This window comes from Neurospora tetrasperma (genome assembly GCF_000213175.1).
Source record: "Neurospora tetrasperma FGSC 2508 unplaced genomic scaffold NEUTE1scaffold_1, whole genome shotgun sequence".
Classification (NCBI taxonomy): Eukaryota; Fungi; Ascomycota; class Sordariomycetes; order Sordariales; family Sordariaceae; genus Neurospora; species Neurospora tetrasperma.
Window position 1 is genome coordinate 484038 of NW_009799099.1, and position 26225 is coordinate 510262.

Sequence of the window (26225 nt, forward strand, 5' to 3'; positions counted from 1 at the left end):
CTCTCTCTCCCAGAGGTTGCCTTCGTTGCCACTTTCACTTTGGTGCCTGACTGGAGCTGATCTAATTCTCCGGATAAGCACAGCCAGATCCGATACCCATTTCCTTCCATCTGAAGGTTACCTTCCAGAGTTGGCAAACCTAGGTACTTACTACCTACTGTACCTGGAGTTCGATTTCCTTGATCTACCACCATCACAAAAATCAGAAATATCGCAATGCCTCCTTCCATTATAAATCGAAAATCGGTAACACCCGAGTGGAAAAAAAAAGTGAAGAAAAAAAAAATCTTCTCCAGATGGACCGAGTTTCCATTTCCACTCCTCCTTCGTTCTTTCCCAGCACTAACCAGGGCCTGGCAATGGAGCCAACTTAACCGTCCATCATCCGTCATCCTCTAATGTATGTCAGATGTGCGTGCAGGACACGGTACATCTGGAGCGCGAGTGGGTACCGCGGGAGCCGGATGATTTTGTTGGATTCGCTGCTAAAAAGTGATGGCAGGAGCGGCGTGTCAGGTACCCACCAGCCTGCCACAGGTGACTGTACATAGCGATCCCCACCCACCTCATGAACACCGACCCCAAGTTGCCCCTGGCCGTTTTTTTTCGTTCGGCTCTTCCGTCGACTTGACGATTGACGGCTCGCTCCGACCTTCGTTCCTCCTTCCATCTTCTCTGCTTCCTTCCTTGCCTGTGATGACAAAAAGAAACAGGCGGGCGAGAGAGGAAGGAAGGGAGGCACGGACAGGCTTTTCCCTTCTTCGGCTGCCTTTTTTTTTCTTTTTTTTTTTTTTTTTCGTTGCCTTCTTCCTCGGGTCGGTTTTTTTTTTTCTCTCTCCCTTGGTTCGATCGATGACTCTTATTTCTTCCCCCATCCATCCCTTCCGACAGGCCGGACTCAAGTGGGTTTGTCCTCCATTCGTTCCCTGCGACCTTGTGCCTGCCTGCCTTGCTCTGATTGATATTGGTGATTTTGGTGAGAGGGTGTCGTCGTTTCTTCGAAACTTGTTGCTAGCACGCTACCTTTGGGTCCGTCTGCCATAACATTCGGCACCACCCAACCTTCTTTTTATTATCAGATTTTCCATTTGCTGGTTTTCTCATCTTGGGAAAAACATGTCCCTCCTGTTGTGCTCCCTCAAGCTGCTCACCGGAGACTTGACCGTTGATATGGGCCAGATCGGATCAGGTTCCGCATTGGCCGAGGCACGATATTGTTGCTCAAATGCAGACACTCTTCCCTTCGCTTCCGATGCTGTGCCTCTGCGGGCGGCAACATGATTTTCTCTCTGGTCGGTCCACACAAACATTCGAACCCAAGCGGAATGTTCTCTCCGGGGTTGTCACCTTCTCTGACAAACTAGGACGGATTCAGACACGACATCCCTTGAACTTGATCACGGACGGTTGACGCCGGCACTTCTTGTCTGTCAGTGCTGGGATGGGCAACACAAAGGGACAGGGCCAAGGCCGGGTGCCTGGCCTGGCGTGGTCTGACGATTGCTTGACGTCGAACCCAGTGTTGCGGTACGGGTAGGGTAAACTCGACGCAGTGTGCTGATCTCTTGAACCACGCGGGTTGATGCTGATGTCAAAGACATGAAGCGGCCGTTGCTTTCCCCGATCAACGCTCATCTGAGACCTGGTTACATCATCTTGAACGGCCATCACAGCTTACAAGTCAAATCAGGGTCTTAAAGGGTTCTTGCACAACTCCCTGATCCAGTCCAGCTTCACCCAGCTTTGGGCACCGACAACACCATAGCACTACTTACACCGTAAACTACCTAGCACCCGAGACAACACAAGACATCAATAACACTGCCAAGTACCCCCTTAGCACATCGGTAATGGTAGGCTGGTGTGTCTGGTGGTCCAGGAAACGCGGCGTAGAAGAAAGAGGTTAGCCTCTCACAGCCGGCCAAGTGGACGGTGGTACACCCTCTCGCGTTACTCTGCACGCCACCACCCCATTCCCTTGGGTTGCTTCCCCACGGGCCTATTTTCCTTTTTCTACATGGGATCTTCTATTCGAGGGCTTTCGGCTTTTCCCCCCTCGCGTTCCTTTGTTGGCTTGGCAAGGCTGTATAGTTCACGCCGCAAAGGATTGGCTCTTAGCCGGTCTGCGTTGAAGCTGACGACATATTCTCGCCGTGTAACGCCCTCGGTGGGTAACCAAGAGTCAAGAGTGAGATTTTAGAGGGCTCAGGCAGAAGGAATGGACCGCTCCGTACCTGAAACCGCCGCGTCCCCAAGTAAGCTGGACCAAGAAAACGAGTGGACAAAGGGCACACAACTGCAGTTCGTTCGCTTCAGACGTCACCTCTTGGTCGATGGCTAGGGGCACAGGTACTCAAGCATTTGTAAAATATCGCCTTTTGTCTGCAGTGATTAGTATCCCTTTTGCGGCTTTCTACGGCTCATTTCGGCGCTCTCTTTCTTTTTCCCCAACACGTAATCCTCAACTGCGAGCTTGCCGAGCGAGACGCTCTCTCTCTCTCCTTTGACGAGAGCCAAGACCGACCTTGCAGCGAACATCCAGACCACCTCCTCACCGTTTGAGGAAAAGAGCACATTTCTTTTTTCAGCTGCCAGATACATATCTAGAAATCTCAGAGAGAACTGAACCGAACCCCGCCTCTTTGAGTTCCATTCCTACGTAGTTTTGCCAACGGTTCTTTGACACGTGGTGAAAAAGGTGGTGGGAAGAGATTTTCACTTCAATGTCTCCTAATTTGCAACTTTGATTCAACAACCGTTCGTGTCATGGGGTCCAGTCGACCCGCCGCCTTGTCATATGAACTTGATTGAACACTTGCACATTCGATAGGTTAGGTAGGTACTAGGGATCTCCCTACATACATATAACGACACTGCATATGTCTATCCAATCCCGACCGATCCTGCCCAATCCCGTCCGTCGTCCAAAGGTTCGCCTCTAGTATAGCATTCCTGTTCCGTTCGTTTCCTCCACCCTCCCCCTCCTCCACTCACATACATATGTAACTGTTCCCAACGGAATGAACGCCTCCTATTGTTCGACGACGACGACGACGAACTGTGGAACCTCAACGCCTCCACGGCTGCTGCATATGTATGTATGTCCTGTCGGTCCACTGCTGCCCTTTGGGGGGGCTGCGTCTGCTGCGTCTGCTGCGGCGTCTGCTGCTCGTCATGTATGTACATATCAGCAGCAGCAGCAGCAGCAGCAGAGTTACATACATCTGTCTCTAACCACCGATTCGCCCTGCTTCTGCGATATAATCATATGCGCAGGAACCCGTCCTTTTCACTGGCTGTTGGGTCGTTCGTTCGTTTGAGAACTGGTGTGTGCTTGCTGATTCTGATTCTGAAGAAATCTTTAAGGGGGGGTATCGGTTGGTAGATAGGCGAATATGCGTAATGCCCGCTGTCTAGTGTGATAGCTCCAGTGGGATGATATAGTTGCTGGTTTACTGAAGGCCGACCTTGATATAATTCCCCACGCATTTTCTTTGGTGGTCTATCTTGATTCAGGTCCGGGTGTTGAAATGGTTGCTATGGCTATCTGTGATCGTCGGCTGAGATATGAACTGAAGGGGTCGATTATTGAAGGCATGTGCTGTCCTCTATCCATTGTCAGAGCGTGGAAGATTGAGATCGGTACAGGTAGACGTGTAAGTTGGGGAGTTCTCAAATCATTGGAAGAATGAAAAAATGGGAAGGTTGAATTAGATAGTATAACCATGACCGTAAACTCTACTTAGACAGACGCCCATCCATCCGCTTGTCAACATGCTTGGAGACGAGTTAGATTCATGACGGATGTGTTGAGACACTCCCCGAAGATGGAATGCTACCTACGTATGTATGTAAGTTGCAAAAGACAAAGAAAGAGTGACGAACAGAGAGAGACCAGTCAACTGACAGCGATGGTGTTCTTGTTTTCTGTTTTTAAAGAAAGAAAAAGAGTATAGTCCCACGTGACACTACATATCCTGAGCAAAGGTAACCAAGTTATCACAGAAAACCCTCAACGAACCTCTACGTTCAATGACCAGATATATCAGGTACTGTTATTGTAACGCATATCATCATAACATAAAGGTTCTCACCTACTTTTACATCATACCTCTAGTCCAGTTCATACTTGACATCCACGTAGGTAGGTAGGCAAAACACAGATTTTAACTCACAAGTCGAACTGACTGCCTCACGCTTCTACTCTTTACAAGAAAGCTTGCAAGCAAGGCGGGTAGGTAGTGAGCAGGAAGCACAAGTACCTAATAGATAAATATCAAGTACCTACCTATGTACACACTCAATCCATCCATCCGCTGTCACCTCCAGTCTGACAATCTCAAGTCCTAAAGACACGACGTGCTGTTAACGCGGAACTCGATGACCAAAAGGGAAACAAGAGAAAGAGAACTGACCGACCTGAAATAACCTGAACTGGCCTGAACCAAGCTGGCTGGACCTAGGACGGAACTTCTGCATGGACGACATTTTTTACGTAGTTGTTCAACACCTACCTACAAGTAAAACAAATAAGTGCATATGATTAGGTACCTAGAGGTACCTGCGAGAGCCACCACACAGTTCCTTCAGATACCTACCTACAGACAGATAATAACGTCACCCATTATTAGCATAAAGGAAGGGATTATCAAAGAGGTAGGTACTAAACTAAGCAGACATGCATGTGTGTATACTTTGGAAGATGGAGACTTCCATCGTTGACTTGTGTAGGTAGGTAGGTGTGCTAGGTAGGTAGGTAATACCTGCTGAATTCACTGTTATGAAGGAAAGAAAAAAAGAAAGAAAGAACGGGTGTTCTTGGATCTGCTATAAAACTAAAAGTGCCAAATTTTGCATACCTACACACACTTAGGTAGGTAGGCTGAAGTGATTCTTATTTGCTATTTATTACTACCTAGTCCAAAGGTCTAGTGAGGTAAAGACTAGATTGTACCCACTGTCGTTATAGGGACGTATGAGTATAGTGAGTTCAAACTTGGCGTGGTATGATATTCAGTGCGCTATATTACTTAGTTGTTGTTCATTTGCAAGCATGTAAGGTAGAAAGTAGGTAGGTAGGTAGGTAGGTAGGTAGATGCTATTGAGGCCTTGAACATGGTAGATAAATATTAATTTAGTCTAAAGGTAGTCTTCAGCGGCTCCGTATTACCTCTATCATACAGACACACACACACACACACACACACACACAGGTAGTTTATCATCTGTCCATCTATCCATCAATCCATCCACTCAATATAATAACAGTAGCATATAATGCCTAAAACACACAAAGTTTTCTATCTCAGTAGGATAATACTTGTGTACATCTTTCCTTTATAAAAGTTAGAATAGTTATAACCAACGTCATTAATCTTTCCCAGTTATCTTGATTCTTTTGATATCTTTCTCTTTCTCTTTCTCTTTCTCTTTATCTTTTCCCTTTTTCTCTCTTGTCATTCCTTCTTCTCGTACATCCCACCTTATCCCCTTTCTACTATCCTAGAACCACCCTACTTAGACCAGCAACTAAGTCCCCAAGTCCCAGTAATGATAAGGTTGTACGTATAGATAGTTCAGATAGAAAGGCATTCCCCCTCCCGTCCCGTCTCGTCTCCAACACCTTCAACACCAACACCAAGCTCTCACCCGACTGACGCTTGGAGGAAAAAAAGCTCAAATCATAAATATCTAATCCAACTCGCATAAATCACAAGCCAGATAGATTCAAAAAAGAAGTCAAAATCGGGTCTACTCCCTGATCACCTCCCCGCCCATGGCCCCCTCCACTGCCACACTATCCTTCCTTCCACCCGCGCCTCCACCACCGCCAAACGCCCACCCAATCCAGCTCGTCCTCTTATTCTGCTGCGCCTGCTGCTGTCTCGCCGCCTCCTCCGCCGCCGCGTTCTCCTGCACCAGTCTGAGCGGGCGCGGCTTATTCCCCGCAAACGTCGTCGCGGGTTTCTCATGGTGGCTCCTCGGCGGGCTGTGGCTGGGCGTCGACATGTCCTCTCTCCCGTATCCCGTGATGGACGACCGGATGGATTGCGTATCAGACGAGGTCTCGCTGTTGCGGACGGTTCCCGGGAAGGTCGAGGTCGAAGAGCGGTTGGGGTTAGAGTTGAAGAAGGAGCCGCCCGAGGTGCGCATGGTGGGGGACAGCGGGGAAGCGGCTTCGTCCCGCGAGTATTGACTGGCGGAGGAAGGGGCGACACCGGTGTTCTTGTTGTACATGGCGCTGGCGACGCTGGCACCGGGGCCGAATTGCTCGCTTAGCGGGCGGCCGCGACGAGAACCGGCTCCGCTGACGGAGCGGCCGAGACCGATGGGGATGGAGGGCGCCGTGTCCGGGTTGGTGGTGATGGGGCTAGGGGCGCCGAACCCTCCGCCGGCTTGGGGCATGAAGGACATGGGGCGAGGGCGGACTCGCGCGGCGACGGTAGAGCCAATGGGACCGCCGCCTGTGGCGGTGGACTTGGGGCGCTGGATGAGGTTGCCGCTGGCGCCACCGGCGGGGGCAGGGGGCAGCTCCTTGTTGGTGTTGGGTTTCGCCGCGGAAGATGGTGACTTGAAGTCGTTGGACTGGTCGAGGATGTGCTCAAATTCCTGGTGCGACAGGAGACGCTCGATGATCTTGTTGATGTACAAGGTCAGAGCCTTATTCTGGTCCTTGACGGTCTTGAGCTCGCCTTCGAGACGCTTCTGGGCTTCGTTGTCGACTTCTTGAATGGGCTCGTGATCGACGGCATCCGAGAGCTCATCGGCCAGGCTGGTGGGGCCGGTGGTTGTTGACCTGCCCTCGAGAGCGGCAAGGGCGTCCTGGTTCGCGGTGCTGCCCATGTAGCTGAAGTCGCTGGTGCCGAAGTCGCCCTTCAGTGTCCTCTCCTGGAGGAGGAGCTGGTAACTTTCGTTGTCTTCCATCAGCCGAGCGTTGGCCATGCGCGCTTCCATTAGTTGCCTTTCAACCTCGCGCAGACGCCCTCCCCCTTGGTTTTCGGACTCGACAAGTTTGATCTGTGCCTCGGCCAATTCGAGCCTGAGCGATTCAATCAGCTTATCTTTCTGGAGCAACAGCTTCGAGTTGTTTTGTGAATTGCTGCGGTGGATCGAGGAAGGCGGCGCAAAGCTTCCGTTGTCGAGGTTCTGCGAACTACTTGTGGTAGCGATTGCTGGAGCAAAATAAGTTAGCGGATACGGTTCAGATGAAGAAAGGGGTAATGTTTGCAAACTTACAAGGTCGCCTCGCGTGCCTCACGCCCTCTTCATCCCTCTGCGCCAGACTGTCCTTGAGTCTCTGGATAACGGTCTGCATCTCCTCCTCGCGGTTGGCCATCTCGTCCTTCTCCTTCATCATGGCGCTACGCTCAGCCTCGTAGATGCTCTCCATCTCGCGCATCTGACGGGAGATCTCGCGCTTCTCGTTCTTGAGTGCCTCGATCTGCTCCTCGTTTTCGTGCACCTTCTCCTCCAGCTTGGCCTGTTCCCTGGTCGCGTCGTCTAACCTGCTCTGCAGGATGTCCATCTGGCGCTTGTGGGATTCTGACGAGGCCTCGGCCTTGGATAGCCTCTCCTTGAGATCTTCTATGATGGCCAGGGTTTCGGCGCGGGCAGCCTCCTCGCGCTCGAGGTCTGCCGATGACGGCTCCTTGGTGATATTGTTGGTGCCATTGCCGAGAAGGGACTCGCGTCTTGACGAGACGGCAGCGCGGGCTGAGACTAGGGTTCCTGATCGTATGGAGCGTGTGCGCGCGGCGCTGGAGGCAGTGGGAGCAGACGAGGGCGTAGAGGCTCTGGCGGCTGGGCGCGTGGATCCCGTTGGTGTTTCCCGGCCTGATGACGCTGGCGGCTTCTTGACGACGGTTGCCATTTTGTGCTAGTGTAGGTTGTGGTGAAAGTGTTGTTCCCGGTAGACGGGAGTAACTGCGATTTCGAGGGTATAGATGTGGTGGTATTCTAGCAGGTAGGTAGGCAACGGGTTGTAAAGAGCGTTCAGGTTTGTGTGTACAGGTCAAGTTTCGGAGTCAAGGTTTGGATGTTGTAACAAAAAGGAACGATGGCCGTTGGAACGAAAGGGCGATCGAACTGGCGGTGGGGGCCCTTGCTCCCTTCGGTTGTTGATGGGGGGAATTGATTGCCGTCGTTAATGCCTTTGGAGAGGTAAAAGAGTGGTCCCCTGTTTAACTGGTTCTTGGGTGGTATTCTGCGCCTGCAGTAGCATGAATGCGTGCTGCGCGCTTGCAGTGCTTGGCCCCTTTCTTCAACTTGTTGTGTTTTCTGTAAAGATTGGGCCTTGGATGCAGTGCAGTGCTTTGCAGCCGGTACACTAGAGGTATGTAGCGCTTGCAGCGGTTGGAGAGAATTCTTTGAGAGGAGGGGAGTTGACAGTTTCCAAATACAGAAACTAAGACAAAAAGAAGGACATGTCAGGAGACAACTGAACACAACGTGACTCGAGGTCGACAATGGAACTGAAGGTTCCTTATTTCAGATTCAGAATAGAAACGGTACAGTGAGTGGCGTCTTACATCCATTCCCATTCATCCTCCAAAAAAAAAAGGTCGAAAAAAGGGTGCACAGGCAGTGAGTGAATGGGCCCCGACGGATGGATCACAGGCTCCAGAAAGGTCTCCAGCAACTTGAAGCGGGCCGGGCGAAAAAAGGGATTGGTTCATGAATCAGCCCTGTTCCCTGGCGTGGTGCCCAGGTACAAGATAAGTCCACTAACAAGCTCCCCTGCAAAACACACATGCCGCAGGCGGAGCAACCGTCAGGTCCCGTTAGTGCCTACTTGTAGAAAAGCGGGTACCATTTCGGTCCATGTCCGAAGGGACTTGACGTGGGAACGTGAGGCATCCATCCCTCCCTCGTCTCTATCATTGGTTTCGTTGTCGGTTGTACAAGAAGCCGCCTCCTGAGGGACGGATGGATGGACGGATGGATGGCAAGCAAAACCACACGGTCAGCCCCGATCCGAGGCGGACACTTGTGAGATTTGTGTCGACTTTGCCGTCTTACAAACTACGTAAAGTAGCTAAAGATGGTAGGGAGCAGCGCAGCATTTTGGTGTCACACATTCTTCGTCTATCTATCTTTGGGTATAGACGTGTTGCCCGAAAAGAAATATTATCCGGATTCTTTCCCAACTTGACCCAATCAATCTATTGATGGGATTCCATGGCTCTTGTTACGCCGTATCCGTGTCAATGGGTCAACTCGAAAGACACTGCTTCCCTGTTCAGAGGCAACTCGTGTTTGGTTTCGAGTTTCGTCTTCGTGTGTCTGATCGCAGTCGTATACCTCGCTAGGTACTCGGATTTGTATCGAGTATGGTACACCCCAAAGAACTGGAATGCGATATCTGAACGGCAAACAACATCCCATTTTTCATGCATATCCCTAAGGGGCAGCTCAGTCAGTCGACTCACTGCGCAACAGATACTTACGTCCCGGTCACGTTGTGGTGCATCATGCATACTTGGAAATTAGATGGTCATGGCTTCATCGTTAGTCTAGTTGAGGAGGAACAAAGTTTTGAAACCCTGAGAAACCATTTCCTTGTAGGGACCTACCTACGCTTGCAAGAAGAATCCCGTCCAGTTATATCGGCTCGATCCATTCCAGTGGAGAACAGACTGGCCGACTTGTTCCAGAAGCCCTGGCATCTGTCCATTGCACATTGGATATTTTGTACAGCACTAGGAGGTCTAATGTTTGTCCTTCTCATTCCTGCACAAATATTCTTAGCCTCGTTCACGTCAAGGTAATGCCGTATCCGAGTTAATCTGAACAAATGTCCAACACACTTTCCGCCTTCTACCACTTATACGTGCCTTTAGGTTCATGGGGAGGAGATTCACTTAGCTCTGCTTAGAGTGAGACCCTCAGAACCCGTGCCGTTGACGTAGTAGGCTAGCTGTAGTGCAGTCTAGCTTCGTTCCGAGACATTTCGACACATTTGACATTTCGATATCCTTCTTGACATTTCCCGATGGCATAACGCATAAAACATGGCCGTTCACATTCCTTCGAACGTTTCCGCCTCTACGGTTGCCATAACCCGTCCGTAGTCCCTTCCCTACTAACAAGAATGGCAGGGGTACAGCATACAAGGACGATAGCGAACGGGCCATCATTATCTCCAAGCAAGCAAGCAAAGCAAGCAAGGGGGCCGGCGGCTGACTAACTCGACCAAGATGAAGTAGTGTAGTAGAACCCATAACCCCTATCGGCTATCCCAGAAATCTCCGGCTCGGCTCGTTGCTCGAACATCCTTTGATCTGCCGTTACGATGATCGCTTAAAGTGGTTAATGTGTGTTTACAGTAGTTTAGTTCGCTTCAGTGTTTCAAGGCTTGAACGAGGGCCTTCCGTCTCCAGTGAACACCAAAACTACCCCCTTTTGTTTTTCAGCGTCTTGGGGTTAACGGCTCCGGATCTTCCCCAGACGGGAGAACCGGCTGTGGACAGCCCTTTGTGGATGTTAATTTCGCTGTCAATGCAACCAACCGTCAGGGCTGTTAATTCCGGACTTATACGCTAACTAGGTAATTCAGAGCATGACTACCGGCCGTTGACAATGGATGGGTTTCTGGTGTGGGTTACCAACATCTTTGAATTCTTGGTTGCGGCGTGGCCGATTTGGTGATTACCATACCATCCTTCACATGTCTTGAACCTCCACTTGTCTGAACAGAGTGTTGACGAATTACAAGACGATATCCCAACCGGATTTCGACCCTCCCTGCGTAATATCAACCGAGCCTGGTATGTATAGGCGGCATACACTTATAACTTGGATGTGCTTTACTCCCGCCACCAAAAGCGCAGCTAGACGAGAAGCTCTCAAGCTGGAAGCCGGCTTACAACAGGATGTTCTGTCAAGGAGCTGGGTGTAAGAGCGTCGAGCAGCTTCACGTATCTCTGGTCATGACCACGGATAAGACGTTGGTTGCTCCATGGACTGTCTCAAGTTGACAGGAACCATCCGCTATGCTCCTTTCTACCACGCATGTCGCTCATACAAGACGTTGAAGGTCAAAGTCGCTTAGTCGGGAACTGCAGTCGGATATATCACGCTGATAAAGCAGATCGGACAATGTTGGACAACAATGGGTATCTTGATAGACTCGTCTTCTATTTTAAGGACTAGCCTATTGAAAGTTGCCCTGGGGCGAGACCTCTGCCCATTCAGGCACAGCGGTGGAAAACCGCCGCAGATTCGGTTCATCAAGCCGTCATGCCATTTTTCCATGATTTTCAAAGCCTGAACGCCGTATCCCTATGCCGAACGAGAAGATAATACTCGACGCAGCATTTACTGCTGCTGGTCGGCGAGGATGTCGGAGTCACCGGCATCAAGGATGGCCATGGTGGAGCAGCGGAAGAGCTTACCGCAGGCGGTACCGAGCTCAATCTGTAGTGGGAGGTTGTGTGTAAGCCACGGAACAGGTACCCTCCAAAGCCTGAAGACAGACTTCTTCTCTGGGTGGACCCGAAGATGGCGCCGAGGGCATCTTCAGGCCGGGAACAGAGAGAACAGCAGACAAAGATCTTGCAATCTTTGCCGTGCCACTGCAAGGAGATGTCAGGCTAAACTTACGTTGGTGCCGGTGTAGTGGTGGACGGCAGTCTTGGACATCATGGAGTAGTACTCAAGCTCAGACTTGCGGAGGGGAGGAGTGTTGGCAGAGATGAGGATGAGCTTGGCCTTGCCGGAGCGGAGGGCCTTGAGGGTGCTGCGGTAGCCGAGGACGACCTTGCCGGACTTGATGACAAGGGCGAGCTATTCGCAAAGACATCATCGTCAGCATTCTGGTGTTTTGTGATTTTGCAGATTTCGCACATAGCGATGGGATTGGAACGTACCTTGGCACCAATGCTCTGGGCGTCAGACTTGGACTTCTTGGGGGCCATTGCGAATGATTTTGTCGATGAACTGAACCGTGGAAATGGGCAAGGTCTCGCTGGTGGTGAGGTCTCAAGTCGTCGTTCGCTGGCTTCAAGAAGGATTCAGCAAAAAAAAGACCATCACGAATATTTCAGATCCCCTCCCATTGCGGCAGTGGAGGCCGTGCACACTTCACCTGCCAGCCAATCACCTGCGAGCAGCTGGGCAACTGGCACAAAGCCCTAACGCCCCACATTTTCGGACCTGGCGCGCACCTGACCAGGCAGATCGGCCTGCCTGCCTCCCACCCACTCCGGCGCTGGATTGGTAATCGCCCGCCAAAATCGCCTCCCCTTGATCTTAAAGTTAGAGGATTTCACTTTGTCGTCGTCGCCCTCTCAACCCACGAACAACCACCTACGACCTCGTACGTGACATCATCAAAAATCAGTCAAAATGGCCCGCCGTCCTGCGAGATGCTACCGGTACTGCAAGAACAAGGTGAGCAGCCTTCATGCCCGGATTTTTGCGACGCCAAAATAGCCATCGAGAGACCGATTTTTTCGCATTGTGTGGGGCGGGAAGCCATCGATGGTGATGGTTGCGGATGGGAGGAAGGAAGGACTTGGACATGGAGGAACATCAAGGTGGATGCACACGGGCAACGATGATGACATGGACATCGCAAGAGGAGGAAATGATTGATGGAAATGGAAGCGGAAGGATTAAGGATGATAGCGATGCGACAACTTCGATGTTCTCTCGATGGCTATGAAGGGATTCACCGTCGGTCGGTCAATTGGACTTGGGTCGTCAATCAAGATCATCACCGACCGCCATGTCAACCACCTCACATCACCACAACACAAACAGTTTGCTAACTATGTCCCTCTTTCTAGCCGTACCCTAAGTCGCGCTTCAACCGTGGTGTCCCCGACCCCAAGATTCGCATCTTCGATCTTGGCCGCAAGCGCGCTACCGTCGATGACTTCCCTCTCTGCATCCACATGGTCTCCAACGAGTATGAGCAGCTGAGCTCTGAGGCCCTTGAGGCCGCCCGTATTTGCGCCAACAAGTACCTCGTCAAGACCGCCGGTAAGGAGGGTTTCCACCTCCGTGTCCGTGTCCACCCTTACCACGTCGTCCGTATCAACAAGATGTTGTCTTGCGCTGGTGCCGATAGACTTCAGACTGGTATGCGTGGTGCCTGGGGTAAGCCCAACGGCACTGTCGCCCGTGTCAACATCGGCCAGATCATCATGTCTGTCCGTACTCGTGACTCTAGTACGTTCTACTCTTGGTCCCCTCCACATGCTGCTACTGTCATACTAACCCACGCTACAGACAAGGCTTTTGCCCTTGAGGCCCTCCGCCGCTCCCAGTACAAGTTCCCCGGTCGCCAAAAGATCATCATCTCCAAGAACTGGGGTTTCACTCCTCTCCGCCGCGAGGAGTACCTCGAGAAGAAGGCTGCTGGCAAGCTCCTCATCGATGGTGCCTACGTCCAGTTCCTCGGCAACCGTGGCTCTCTCGAGCGCAACATGAAGCGTTTCCCCGACGCTTTCGCCACCGAGGCTTAAACGTCGTTGGTCGCTGGGACAAAGAGTTGTTTCTGGGTTTAGGGTGGCGTCAACGGTCTTTTTTAGGGCTGAAATGAGGACATGTTAGTAGCATCATGGTCTTGTTGGCACAGTCAATACACCATTCATCCAGATGGGTTTTAGATGATACCTAATACCGCAGTTTCCTTCCTACGCCCTTTCCCCAGTATTCTTTGTCGGTGACTAGTGACGGGCATTCGTTTGGTGTTGATGGGGGCTGCTATGGGATTGGCTCGTTTGTGAGACCAAGGGGCGATCGCAGGCGTTGATTTCAAAGCAGCGACCCGGCTATTGGAACACGACAAGCGGTTGGTTCGGAAGCATCGGTCAGCACATCAGCCACGGCTCTTATGGCGCTATTCCATAGGAGTACAGGCTTATGCTAGCAATCCGTAGCGGTCCCATACACATCGAACTCTAGACCACGTAAACAAAATTGCGCATTCCAGGCGAATCTCTTCAGTGACATCATCGTAAACAGTGACTGGCCATGTCCGTCCAGCATCCTGGGCCTAAGAAAGATAAGTTGCTGATAAGCCCATCAAGGTTACCTATCGTCTCTGGACGCCATGCTCCATTTCTCCGCTTATGATGGAAAATACACTAGATCAGATAACTCACAATTCCTCAACATGCTCGGCGGTTTCCCGGACTGCACATCATGCCTCGCAAATGGTGAGTGAAGTCATGACTACCGTAGTGTTGATCATGAATGGGGCTAGAAGGGTAGAAAAGGTCCTCAAATCTGGGGCGACGTCTGACACGCCTTTGTTCCGGCAACCAGGGATCGGTTTATGCCCAAAGGATAGCCGGTAGGAGCAATCAACAGCATCATGATCAGTGATGATCTACACTACTGGTGGCCCTCCTCAAGAACCCCCCCTCAAGGTGAAACTGACCCAACTGAAGCCAAGCCAATGCTTTTCGGCTGCCCGTCTCCCCGGTTCGGTCCTGTCCCCGGCCGTGCTTCGGTGGTTTCCATCGATGGAGATTGTCCCGTTCCCATTATAAGGGAAAGGGTGTGGTAGGTAGTGGGTGGGGCTTTATCGCCAAACTAACTTATCGCAGACTGATTGATTTCCTGTTCCTCTCTCATGATCGCGTGCGGTCATGCAAGCCGATAACCCAAAATACACTTTACACAGTGACATTACATCCTACCGTAGCATGGGATCCGTACATATGGACATGAAGAAGTAATGCTTTTGGGCTGTTCGGCTGAGATATTCCTTCTCAGATGCCAAAATCTGTGTTCAAGGATCCTGTCTTGAAAAGACTGCTCACGCCTCATCTTGAGCAAGCCATATGTCCGTTTCCTTATCTATCTATACAAAATGGACTTCTTTAGGTTGCCAATCATGATCTAGTCAAGTGAAGAGGACAGAGATAACAGCGAGTTCGAAATGGGTGGGGGGGTTCTGACTCTGACTCTGACTCTAATTCGCAAGGCAAAACGGGAACGGTTAAAACCCGACGGGGAGAGCACAGCAAGTCGAAAGATAATTGGGACGAATTTCACAATGGTATGGCATGATGAGGTCAGAAGCTCGGTGGGGCTCAGGCAAGACGGGAGGAAGATGGGGGAGGGGGGAACAGAGGGGGGATACGGGGAACAAAATCTCAAGCGACAAAACTGAGCTGAACTGCTGCACTGTAAGTTTAGCGGGTGAGACAATGAGAAGAAGAGGGGGTCAAGGGGGGACAAGGGGACCTCATGGAATACCCTACCCGTCACCAATTGAGCTCTCACTGGTGAGACTTGGGGGTCCTTTGAACCTGACGACGGGAGGAGGTAGTGTAGTGTACATGGCATTTTCGTTGGGGTTGCTTGTTTGTTTGGCGTGCAACCACCACGTAGTGTAGTAGGGACAAGCTACCACCATGATCAACCATTACACCGTGTGACCCTTTGGCTTGGGAGGCAATCCCACAGAGTGATGACATCCCGTGCTTCTGTTTCTGTGTCGATGCCGTAGGGTAGTGTAGTAGACACGGATCTGTTACGGACGGCATGGCTTTGATCGACCTACAGCCTCTGTTGATTTCGTCAGTACCCGCCGTTGGCCTTTTTTTTTTTTTGCCCCGATATGCTTCAGTTGCGCCCTTCTTTTGGGTTGAAAGTCCACTGTTGCCGCGGATAAGGGAAGTTGGACCAGTTTTCAGACTATCAAGAGGAAATCAACACCTCTTCCGGCATATAATTCGTTAGCGTGGTACCGCCACTCTACAATATTCAAGGCATTGGAGGTGTGCAAAGCAGGCATCTTTTGTAATGAGAATAGAGATATCGCCACCAACTCAATTCACCGCGCTAACGTTTTAAATGCCGGAGGAGGTGAAGAAGAAACGACAGGGGGATCACACGAAAAGGGGGCGCAACTTGAGTGGACGCAACGCAGTCAGCCAATATCCAATACCTATCTCCCGACTCTGCACGACTGGCGTACAACAGACAGGTGTTTGGATGAGACTAATAACAGCAAAGGCACAGTGGGAAGATTCGATATCAGAAACCTGTGAGATTCCGCATTCCACCACGGCTTTGTACACGGTGCTATCGACGGCAGTACCGTGCTACGGAAGCTTGTCAACTGGAAGCAGCAGAACACTCCAAAAGGCAACGTCAGCAACAGAAGCAGACAAGCTGAAGAGGAAACAAACATTCAGGCGGGATCCCGAGAAAGTGGAAGGAAATAAAAGTTGGGTAACGGACCGACCTCGAAAAAGTGACGCTGACAACGAGGGAACAAGGGGGTCAAGATATTAGTTGTTAGTCAAAGGAATGGTTCGACGGGACTTGGGAACCCCACGGCCACGCCATTTTGGCCCTAAAATATTGGATCCAATCTTCCATTTGCTCTCTTCAGGACAAGCTCCTCTAAACACCAGCGGCACCCCGTCACCGCCTCCGTCCCCAACAAGAGAAAGCTCAGTAACTAAAAAGAAGCGCAAAAGCGGGCGCACATTTCCCTTCGTTGGCGACTTACAACAAAAGGTACCTACACTAGCTGTACCGGTGATACCGTGCAGTAGCAAGCGTCAAGATCAGCAGCGGCAAGCAGCATTAGCACGTATGTACACCTGTTGTCGATACAACGCTAGGAGATACCGCTGCGACAGGCTATTACGGGGCTCTAGGGGCGATCCATCCGTGGATGCTACCTAGAGGTACATAGCGTACTGTGCCTACACTAGCCTCCAACTGAAGTATCATCAATCTAAGGATGTTGTCGTCTCTCTTGGCTACCTCTACCTACGTATCGACCACGGCTGGGCGACAATAGCGAATCACGACAAAACAACTTCCCAACTCCCCGCGGCGATACCTTTGGACACACAGCGAGCGAGTAACGAGTTGCGGAGCCCTTCTTCCACGGGAAGCGCCGTCCTAGACGAGACCCCAGAAAAGCAGACCCCGGGCACCTGGCGCTTCATTCTTTCTTGTTCCACCTTACGCCATCCACTCATCCATCCATCGATATCTTCCTTCTCCTGTCCTTCCTCCAGTCAGCTACATACCTACCCTTCCATCTTATCTCTCTTTGTTCACCTCTCCCGTCTTTCATTCCAGCTGTACTAGGAATCTATCTACCTCTATACCCATACCCATACGCCATATTGTCCCTCGCGTCCCCTAATTCTTGCGCCAAGCAAACAAACACCAAAAAAGTTCAACTGGACGACGTCAAGGATAGGGGTTACTTAGCGCGAAACCGCCTATCATGGCCTTCCACCAACCGGCCCGTCAGCTCCAGCAACAACGAAATCGCCTTCTCTCGAGCGATGGCTCTTCAGCTGTCTTCTCGCCGCAACCGCCAGGTCTGGGCGAGTCGCAGACATGGGTTCTCTTCACGCCCGGCACCGACGCCGGCACAACAGCTTCCTACCTCAGCGACTCTCTCCATGATGACCACCAGCAGGTGACACCCGGCCGGTCGCAGGCTAGCGACCTCGGTAGCTTCGACACCGCGGCCCGATCCGACCTTAACTCGCAAAACCACAATTCGGCACTGCCCTCGGATTTCCTTGAGGAAAGCGTCGCGGAGGAAGAGGACGAGGAAGAGGAGGATCCCGAGTTCGACAGTCTTGACAGCCATCTTCCAGACTTTCGAACGCCCCTCGGGCAGTCGCCGCAAAATTCGTATGCGATGCCTGTTTTCCCCAGCCATGACGGCATGGGTTCGTTTCAGTTCAAGCCTCCGGGTATGAGCAGCGACATCCAAGACAGACTATACCAGTTCGAGCTACTCAACCCCAACCGCATTCAGCGCCGTAATGATGCGCTCGAACAGATTCATATGGAATACGGTGGCCAAGAGGTGGAAGATAACGAGCGCAACCGGAGGATAGAGGCATGGCGGCTAGAGCAGAGCAAGCTGCTGCTTGAGAGAATCAGGAAGGAGACAAGGAGAAGGCAATCGCAGAATTCGCTACGCACCGCAAACTCCGCCACGAGCGTGGGCGATAAGGCCGCGAGCGTGTTGGACCAGCTCGAGCAAGACGATACGGCAAGCCTCGCAAGCGATGACTGGCATGATCACGATGACGAATACAAGGCCCAGTCCGCCAGCACAGAAACACTCAAAAAAGAGGCAACCAACGAGGAGCCAAGCGAAGGGATAATAGGCCGCACAAGAGAGGCAATCTGCAACCTGATAGGAGTCGACGACAGGCTACTCGCAATTCTCCTAGGCGAAGCCCTCCCTGACGAGGAAGAGCTGTCCACTACGCCTACGGCATCCACGACTATGAATGTCGACTCACAGGTGAAGACGTCCGAGGATTCGACATGGCAGTTGCGCATGCTAAACCGGATAGCGAAAGAACTCGGGATGCTGATTCACCAACTATCAACCTCTCCCCACCCCGGCGCGTTTTCCACCTACACCCGGGTCCAGCAAATGCCCCTCCCATACGCCGGCCTACCAGTTATACCCGAGACCTCGGCCGTTACCAACAACGATTCTTCGTCCAAGGATAGTCTCCGCACAGGCAGTAACGTGGTGTCCAACATGCCCCAGTTTCAACCGACCATCACCCAGCCCGTCACAACCCCTACCGACTCCGAACAAGGACAGGCTTCCGCTGCCATCCCCGCTCCTTCAGAACTTACATCCTCCAAACTTACCACGTCCACCGGGCCGGCCCCGTCCGACGTGACCTCCACAACAGGGGGAGCACTACCCACCACCGCCTCTTCTCTTCCCCAACAACAACAACAACAACAACAACAACAACTAACCTTCACCCAAGACGAATGGGAACAAGAGCTCGACATCGGTCTCATATTCCGCTACCTCCGCTCGCGCTTCTCCCCTTCCTCCCGGTCCCCCTCACCCACCTCCTTCTCCGGACCAACCCTCACCCCTCCCTCCTCTTCCATCTTTGCCACCGCTTCTACCGCCGACCTAGCAGCCAAAGCCGCTCGCGTAAGACAACACCATCCTCTGATGTCCCACCATCGTCGCCCTCACCACGCCCCCGCTACGCGCAGCTTCAAAGTCAGCACTCCTTCCGGCCCCAGCAACATCGCTTCCCCCACCAACGCGGCGGCAGCAGCGGCGGCGGCCGTGGTGTCGGTGATGAGGCAGAGGGCAGGGAGCTGTGCTAGTCAGAGTACGCAGCGGAGCGCTACTAGGACGACGGGGCGAGGGAGTGTGAAGAGGAGGAATAGCGGGGCGTCGACGGCCACGGGGAGGGTGAGTCATGGAAGTAGGCATTATTGGGATCTCCCCAAGGGGCCGGGGAGTGTAAAGGGCGGGAGTGTGGTTGCGGGAGCAGGAGGGGGGATGGGGAGTTGGGGGGAGGTTTGAACTGGGATTGGGAGTGGTAATTAATGAATGTGCATTGTTGGGAGGGGGCAGATAAACTGGGTATTCCTTTTTTGGTTATCATTGGGGTCGACATTGTATAATAGAAAGTAATATGGGTCAGCGGGGAGTTTTTGGTTGAGGTTTATGGCCTAGGCAGGGCGGCCTACGGGGAGAAGATGAGGCGAAACGGGGCGGCTTGGGAAGAGGTACATTGCGTTTTTGCATATTGGCATCACATCACATCACATTACATCGTCACATTACATTGCATTGCACTATATCATGTATCGCGGGTATCTGTCTGTCTGTCTGGCTTCATTTCTTCGTTGTTATAGTCTTGTTTCTTGGGCATGCCCTGGGAGAATAGAGCCCATTCGAACAATATGGTAACAGGAAGCCCCCAACAAGCCTGATTAAGAATGCTCCATAAAGTTCTAGACTTAATCAGGGCTGTGAAGAATCGTGACTCCTAACTATAGCTAGAGGGATTCATGAAGAAGCCTCAATGCCACCTACTTAGAGGTATTCAACCGCGTACATGATATCTTTTAGATGTCTAGACGTACGGAGAACCAACGAAACTAGCTCTCCCTCTGCCTTGGATCTGATTTGATCGTCAGTTGTTTTTTTTTTTTCATCAGCCTTACTACTATTTTTTAGGTTATTATCATCCTTTTTTTCTCTAAGGTTGTATCTAGTGAGTGCTCATCATTGATGGAAAAAGGGATTTAGAACCTGAGATCCTGTCATGAGGTGAGGCGGAAGGATAGGGAGGGCAGAGCTCCTTCCAGATGGGTTTCTATTATGTACATAGGAGGCGGTTTGGACGTACCTTTGCGGAGCTACTACACTTACGGAGCTACTGTACGGGCGGCAGCTATGGACGCAACGAAGCTAAAGGTATTCCCACATTGCGTGTAAGTAGGTACCTACCTTAGGTACTTTAGTCGAACTAAGCTTCTTTGAGCTATTTAGTTATTGCAGAAAAGCGATGGGAGTTCTATATTGGAAGGCAGTCAGATTGGGGAGTTTAGGTACTATCTAACCTTACTTAGCTCCTTAGGTACAGTTTGACCTGGGCTGTTGTCCCACTCATGGGAACTTGAGCGAGAGAAAAGGGCGGATGTCTTGATGCTATCATGATGTTAATGGTCACAGCGAAAGAAAGATGTAAGTGGCTTAGGCCAATCAGAGGGTGAGTTTCCACTCTTGAACGCAATCAACTTCGGGAAGAGACTCTTCACGTCGTTTTCTTCTTGCCCAAGTGGCTCAAAGTCTGGATTCTAGGCGAAGTCATACCTGAATCCGAGTCAACAGCCAGATATTCAGGTGATTGTCGCCTCAGTTCCAGTTCAAGTCAAGCCGTGAAACAGATTCCTTTAAAGTGGAAAGTTATCTCAGGGCATTGGATGCCATCACGAATCCACACCCCGCCCGCCTTAGCTATGGGGACGAGGGGATCCACTCCAGTCAATCATGCACTCCGACTTTGACCCCTGTCACCCCATCAGCAGCCCAGAAGCAACTGAAAGTTCTGGCGTTTAGGCGTGCAAGCATGTCCCCATCACGTCCATTGCTTCCACTTTCACTTTTCCCATGCGCCTCACTTTTCCCCTTCCATCGGCTTTCTCGACATCCTCGGTATATCCTCGACCTCGTCGTCGTACCGGTGATCGCAATTCCCTCGTCTACGTGTGTCTCCGCCTAGTTGATCAGTTTCGAAAATATAAATTGTTTGTTTCCCCCGAGCGAGTTTGATCATCTCTCGTCCCGTCTTCCCTCCCCGCTTCTTGTTTGGGACGCGCTGCTTAGGCGGCGTCTGCCTGGGCGGCCACCATTCAACAGCTTCGGATTCCCAACAATTGCATTGTCGCAACTGTTTTCTTTGATCAAACCATCTTTAGCTTTACTTATACTAACTGGAGACTGCATCATGAACTAGACTTCCAAACGAACTCTTGTTGCGATCCGGCTTGGTCTAACGTTGAGTCGCATCAAAGTAGGAAAGAAGGGAGCTCCGTTCCACCGCCATCACGACGCGCCGACCTCGATTGCCCAAGTCCACCCATTCGCGACTCGACATTTTCCCGATTCCTCGTCCTCTTTTCCTTTCCGACTGAAACCGATCGACGCAAATACGGCCCGAGCTCGATCGCATCCAGGCTGGAAGCAACGCGCCTCGTTTAACTACCATACAATCAGGAGATGGTGACCTAGAATCCCAATGGACGCAAATCCTTTCGACGCCCCTGGGCCTCTCCCCAGCTTTTACGATGATGGACAAGCCATGTGGAATGCGGCCTTCCCCGTGCTGCCGCGGGGTCCTTGCAACTACACAGATCCCTCTCTGCCGCGCTGTGGCTGCCGCCGCTTCTGGAGCAAGCTGAATGCTGCGCCTGATTCCGCCGAACTCTGCCAGTGTTCCCATCATGCCTGTTTCCATGATGATTTCCCAGCTCCTTCACAGCTGCCGCCCACTCCTTCCCTTGCATTTGCCGGCCTGCCCCCCACTAATGATCAGGACAAGCCGAACTCGGGCATGAGCAGTCAACGTACAAGGGGGCTCCCAAGTCCGATGGAGGAAATGCACCCGTCTTTTGCTGCGCCTGCCGTGTCTTCCCATTTTGGAGTCTCTAGAGATTTCGGCCTTCTGAATTTCTACGCTTCCAGCTTCAACCAGCGTGTAATGGCTTCTCAACCTCTACAGATCGAACCCGTTCATATTCAGGATCCACCACGCCAGTCTATGGAGAAGCAGGCTACCATTCCGGATACCGCTCCTGTCGCCGCTTGGGTAAATGGGAATCAAACTCAAGAGACTGAGATTTACGGTGAAACACAGCCGTTGAGCCCGGGTTATTTACACATGCAGTCCCAGGCCCCCTCAACTACATATTCTAGCCAGATGAGATACATGGCGCCATTTTCCGGAAAGGGACTGAATACCATAAAACGCCCATCTGCACCCAGGAATGAAGCCTCTGTTCCGGAGAAGGGGGCAGAGCATGTTGAGGAACAAGCACAAGCTAACGCCCAGGATGTATGCGGCCCTATGGACTTGATGGCACCACCAGAGTATAGGCGAGACATGACACCTAGACCTGGATCAGCACACAATCAATCTTTCCTCGCTGTCAAGGATGATGTGAAACAGTTGTCGGTTGTTGTCAACCTCCAGGAAGAAAGGATAGACAGGCTTGAGAACACCTCCTTCTCAGTCATCGGTCACGACGAGTGCTATGACAAACACGAACACACAGACCTCCGAGTTACGGAGCTTGAGTCTCGTGTCGACGAGGTGGAGAAGATTCTGAATGACAATGCCAGTGCCGCCGGCGCAAGCGTGTCCTCGGCGGCATCTAATAGCACAGTTCGCTCTTCGCAAAAGGTTACTCTTAGCCAGTTTCAGGCCCTACAAGCACAGATTAGTGAGCTTCAGGCTACATCTCTCCCAACATACAACAAGCCTTGGGATCTGGAGGTTGTGTTTCTACCGTTTCCTCTCAAGGGTATCTGGGTGGATGCCCGCAAAATCTTTGACCGGCGACAATCAATGGGCCCCGACGAAGATGGGATACAATCATTGAACACTTTGAGCAGAGCTACGCCGGATCCCCAGGACCCGGGTTTCTCGGAATGGCCAGGACAATGTCCCGATTCTGGCTGGCTGCTCCCCAAAGCCTTTGCGAATGGACGGATGATTGACCAGAGACTTAGGAGCCGCGGCTTCATCAAGACAATCCAAGTGAGGGGACCGGATGCCCGTGATGTTCAGCTGGCGATCCACAAAGCTTTTAGTAATATCCTCCAGCCTTCTTCCCACCTGATCTACCATAGCGAGGCTACACCCGAGTCACCACTGAATGAGTTCCTTGGATTGCGCCAGGACTGGGTGCCTTTGCGCAAAATTCACCGGGATAACCGTTTACGATTTCTCGCCCCGGCCGAAATGGCAACGCCAGCGCTTTGGGGTTTCACCTTTTTGATGTCCAGCGTCGTCATGAAGGCCCCCAAAACCATTGGGACGCACCGTTTGTACATCACACAGCCAGAGGCGTATATTCAAGATTATATCATGGGTAATCGCGCCCTCATGCCGGGTTGGACATGGCAAAGGATACGCGAGCTCAGTCGGGTATACCCTGAAGACTATGATCCCGAGGAGACAAGTAGCGATCACACCCCGGAGGCAGATGCTTTTGAAGAATGTTGGACTAGGAGCGACGTTCTTGACGAGCTGCCCTTTACAGACGCTACAATTACAAACCGACAGAATAGCCATGTGCACTTATCGTCCGAACGTTCTGAGACCAGTTCGTTCTACACGGCTTCATCATCCCTTAAAGCAAACGGAATGCGAGCAGAATCGCCGCGGGCAATACTAGGGAAAGAGCACAAGGCATCCTTGACGCCCTTTTCGCGGTCCCGTTCATTCTCGCCGGCTGGCCCTTCTGGCGTCTCCTCGACCGGGAGTCGTCACAAACAGCTGTCCTCCACCCGCCATGCGATGAAACCATACGAACGACCTTATGATCGGCGATCCTCTCCCCTTGTGCATGAGCGCAGCCCTTTTGTTCCAGCGGAGCAATACCGAAGACGACGCAGACAGGATCTGGCAAAACTTGACTATCCCCGCCAAACCACGCCTCAAGATGATTATGATCGCAATCGTGATCGGGTTATGAGCCGCTCGCCTTCCCTAGCGCCACCTAACCGGAGCGATAGGAAGTCTACACCTGGTTGGTACGCCACGCCGCACAGCGAACACCCTTCGTCTGAGATCGGCTTCCATCGTGGTAGCAGCCGCGGGCCTTCGCTTCTCACGGACGATCATGCCCAGGACAGCGATCAAGAGATGACAGGACTATCCAGCGGCAGCGATGACGACAGCAATGAGGATGACGAGATGACGGATTGTCCGATCGACAGTGGGGCCACCCCAAGACGCTCCAAGTCCGTGCAAGTACCGCTTGCCATTCCCGAATCTAGTTCCAGTTCGTCTGAAAGCGGCAGCGACTTTTTCGATGCTGACGTGGACAACCTCGACCAGGACGACGAGCTAGATGGGGCTAAGACGGACGGCGAAGGTCAGGGTCAGGTCCACGGTCTGGCAAGACCGTTGAAGTCTCAGGATATTCCGAGAGAGGGCATCGAAACGGATGACCAAAACCTGGGTCCTTTCAGTCAACACAGCCAGAGTCTATTCAACGACACGCAGGAGGACTTGGATATTGACTTTGATGAAGGGGCCCAAGAAAATGGCAACTACGACGACGATGGTGATGGTAATCAATCCGATGAGTCAGAAGCACCAAGCGAGTATCCTAGCAAGAATATCTCTTCTGTTCTGTCGCCGGAGACTACGAAACTACCTAGCCCGTTGATTGCCTCCGGAAGCGGAAGCCGGAGCGGAAGCCAGCAGCAACAGCAACAGGGTCATCAACAGCAGTATCCATACCCACGGGCGCTCACTAATAGCCAGAACCTGGTTTTGAAGATTGAGGATCTGATTCGGCCCAAGGGACATTTACAGCCAGAGCCACAGTCATTACCACTGCCACAACATCAGAGCCAGGCATCGACTGAGGCGGGCAGTCAGGAGCTAGGTGAGATCTACATGCCAGTATCTTCCTGGACGGCTTCCACCACCACCACCGTGGCCATGGATGTAGCTGCCACCACAGCTACCGCCATGCCTACGGCTATGGCACCGGGGAAAGAAACGGAGATACAGGCTACGACGGAGATAAAGGCAGGAACAACACCTACGACTTTGGCGGCGGAGATAGGACCGTCATGGGTAACGTGGGCAGACACCGCAACGGGGAAGTGGCCGGGTTTTGAGTTTAAGATTCATGAAGATGAGACGAGGACTGAGTAGACTGGCAGATTTGGAGACGTCAATGTGAAGAAAGCTAGCAAATGAATTAGGGAACCAAAGCGGGAGATCGTAAAAAACTCATCGTATGGTCCCTCTCTTTGGGAGGAGTTTCCTCTGTATGCGGAGGCAATGGTTAGCTATAGTTATAGTTATGAAGGGGTTAAGATAATGAATATGAGTGGGTAACATGGATATATGGAGTTTGTTGCTGATTTCTTTGGGGGTTTCAAAGGTTTCAAACTAAGTACGTAGCGGGCGTTCTTGTGTAGTAAGAAAAGAGGAAATATCGGGCATTCAATTTCACTTGATTTGATGTGATGTTCGGTTAGATATGGATGGATTCAGGCGCAAGGTAGTATGTACAATGGAATGGATCGAATGTATGCGAAGCGTTATCTAGTATCTAGCACCGGTAAGTACCTAGGTATCTGTCTTTCAGCTATACCACTACGTCGTGACTACTGCTATTATTTTGTCTTATTGTTCATTTCTATCAATTGATATCTCTTTTGCGTTAGGGAGATCAGGTTCTTTCTACCATTATTTTGTATGATTTTATTGTCTTGACTTGTCTTGTCTTGGGGTGGAGGTGGGAGAGACGGCGTAGAATGAAACTAGGTAGGTAGGTATACAAAGTCTGCTTGGTTGGCCGCCATGGTTTGTTGGAGCATGGTTGGATTTGTTTGTACACATAAATACATGGACGCTCTATGAGAGAGACCGGCCGGTCGGTATCATGGATATTGTTACCTTTCTCTCTTCTTTTTTTTTTCCTTTGATTTTTTTCTCTCTATAGAATCTAGAGTACCTTAGACTCCTAGACGCAATCCTTTTTCCTCCGTCCTCCTACAATTCAACACAACACAACACAACACCTACCATACCTGCCTGGACGTGATCGTGATCGTGGGTGGATTTTGGAAACAGTGCCTGGTGTTGATAGGTGACACCGTGACACCGTGACACCGGTAGTGAGTGACATTGAGAGACAAACAAAATTTACCTTACGAAAAATGGAAGTCGCTGCAATGAACAATTGTA

General features: G+C 51.5%; 5 protein-coding genes across 5 annotated transcripts; 3 read left to right on the top strand and 2 right to left on the bottom strand.

Moving 5' to 3' along the window:
- Positions 1-5662: 5662 nt before the first annotated feature.
- Positions 5663-7870, bottom strand: NEUTE1DRAFT_74954 (uncharacterized protein; the record flags this gene model as incomplete). The annotated part of the gene is made up of 2 exons (XM_009849227.1): positions 5663-7172; positions 7237-7870. The coding sequence occupies 2 exons, from the start codon at positions 7868-7870 to the stop codon at positions 5752-5754; spliced, it is 2055 nt and encodes a 684-aa protein (XP_009847529.1).
- A 3232-nt stretch (positions 7871-11102) lies between these two features.
- On the bottom strand, positions 11103-11998 carry NEUTE1DRAFT_74955 (60S ribosomal protein L30; the record flags this gene model as incomplete). The annotated part of the gene is made up of 3 exons (XM_009849228.1): positions 11103-11415; positions 11602-11784; positions 11868-11998. The coding sequence occupies 3 exons, from the start codon at positions 11913-11915 to the stop codon at positions 11317-11319; spliced, it is 330 nt and encodes a 109-aa protein (XP_009847530.1).
- A 232-nt stretch (positions 11999-12230) lies between these two features.
- NEUTE1DRAFT_115627 (60S ribosomal protein L10) lies at positions 12231-13942 on the top strand (the record flags this gene model as incomplete). The annotated part of the gene is made up of 3 exons (XM_009849229.1): positions 12231-12390; positions 12789-13173; positions 13234-13942. The coding sequence occupies 3 exons, from the start codon at positions 12346-12348 to the stop codon at positions 13467-13469; spliced, it is 666 nt and encodes a 221-aa protein (XP_009847531.1).
- Positions 13943-17123: 3181 nt separating this feature from the next.
- On the top strand, positions 17124-19303 carry NEUTE1DRAFT_143656 (uncharacterized protein; the record flags this gene model as incomplete). The annotated part of the gene is made up of 1 exon (XM_009849230.1): positions 17124-19303. One exon carries the CDS (start codon positions 17213-17215, stop codon positions 19301-19303), a length of 2091 nt encoding a protein of 696 aa, XP_009847532.1.
- Positions 19304-21527: 2224 nt separating this feature from the next.
- NEUTE1DRAFT_127120 (uncharacterized protein) lies at positions 21528-25189 on the top strand (the record flags this gene model as incomplete). Its single annotated transcript, XM_009849231.1, has 1 exon — positions 21528-25189. One exon carries the CDS (start codon positions 21528-21530, stop codon positions 25182-25184), a length of 3657 nt encoding a protein of 1218 aa, XP_009847533.1.
- Positions 25190-26225: the final 1036 nt, after the last annotated feature.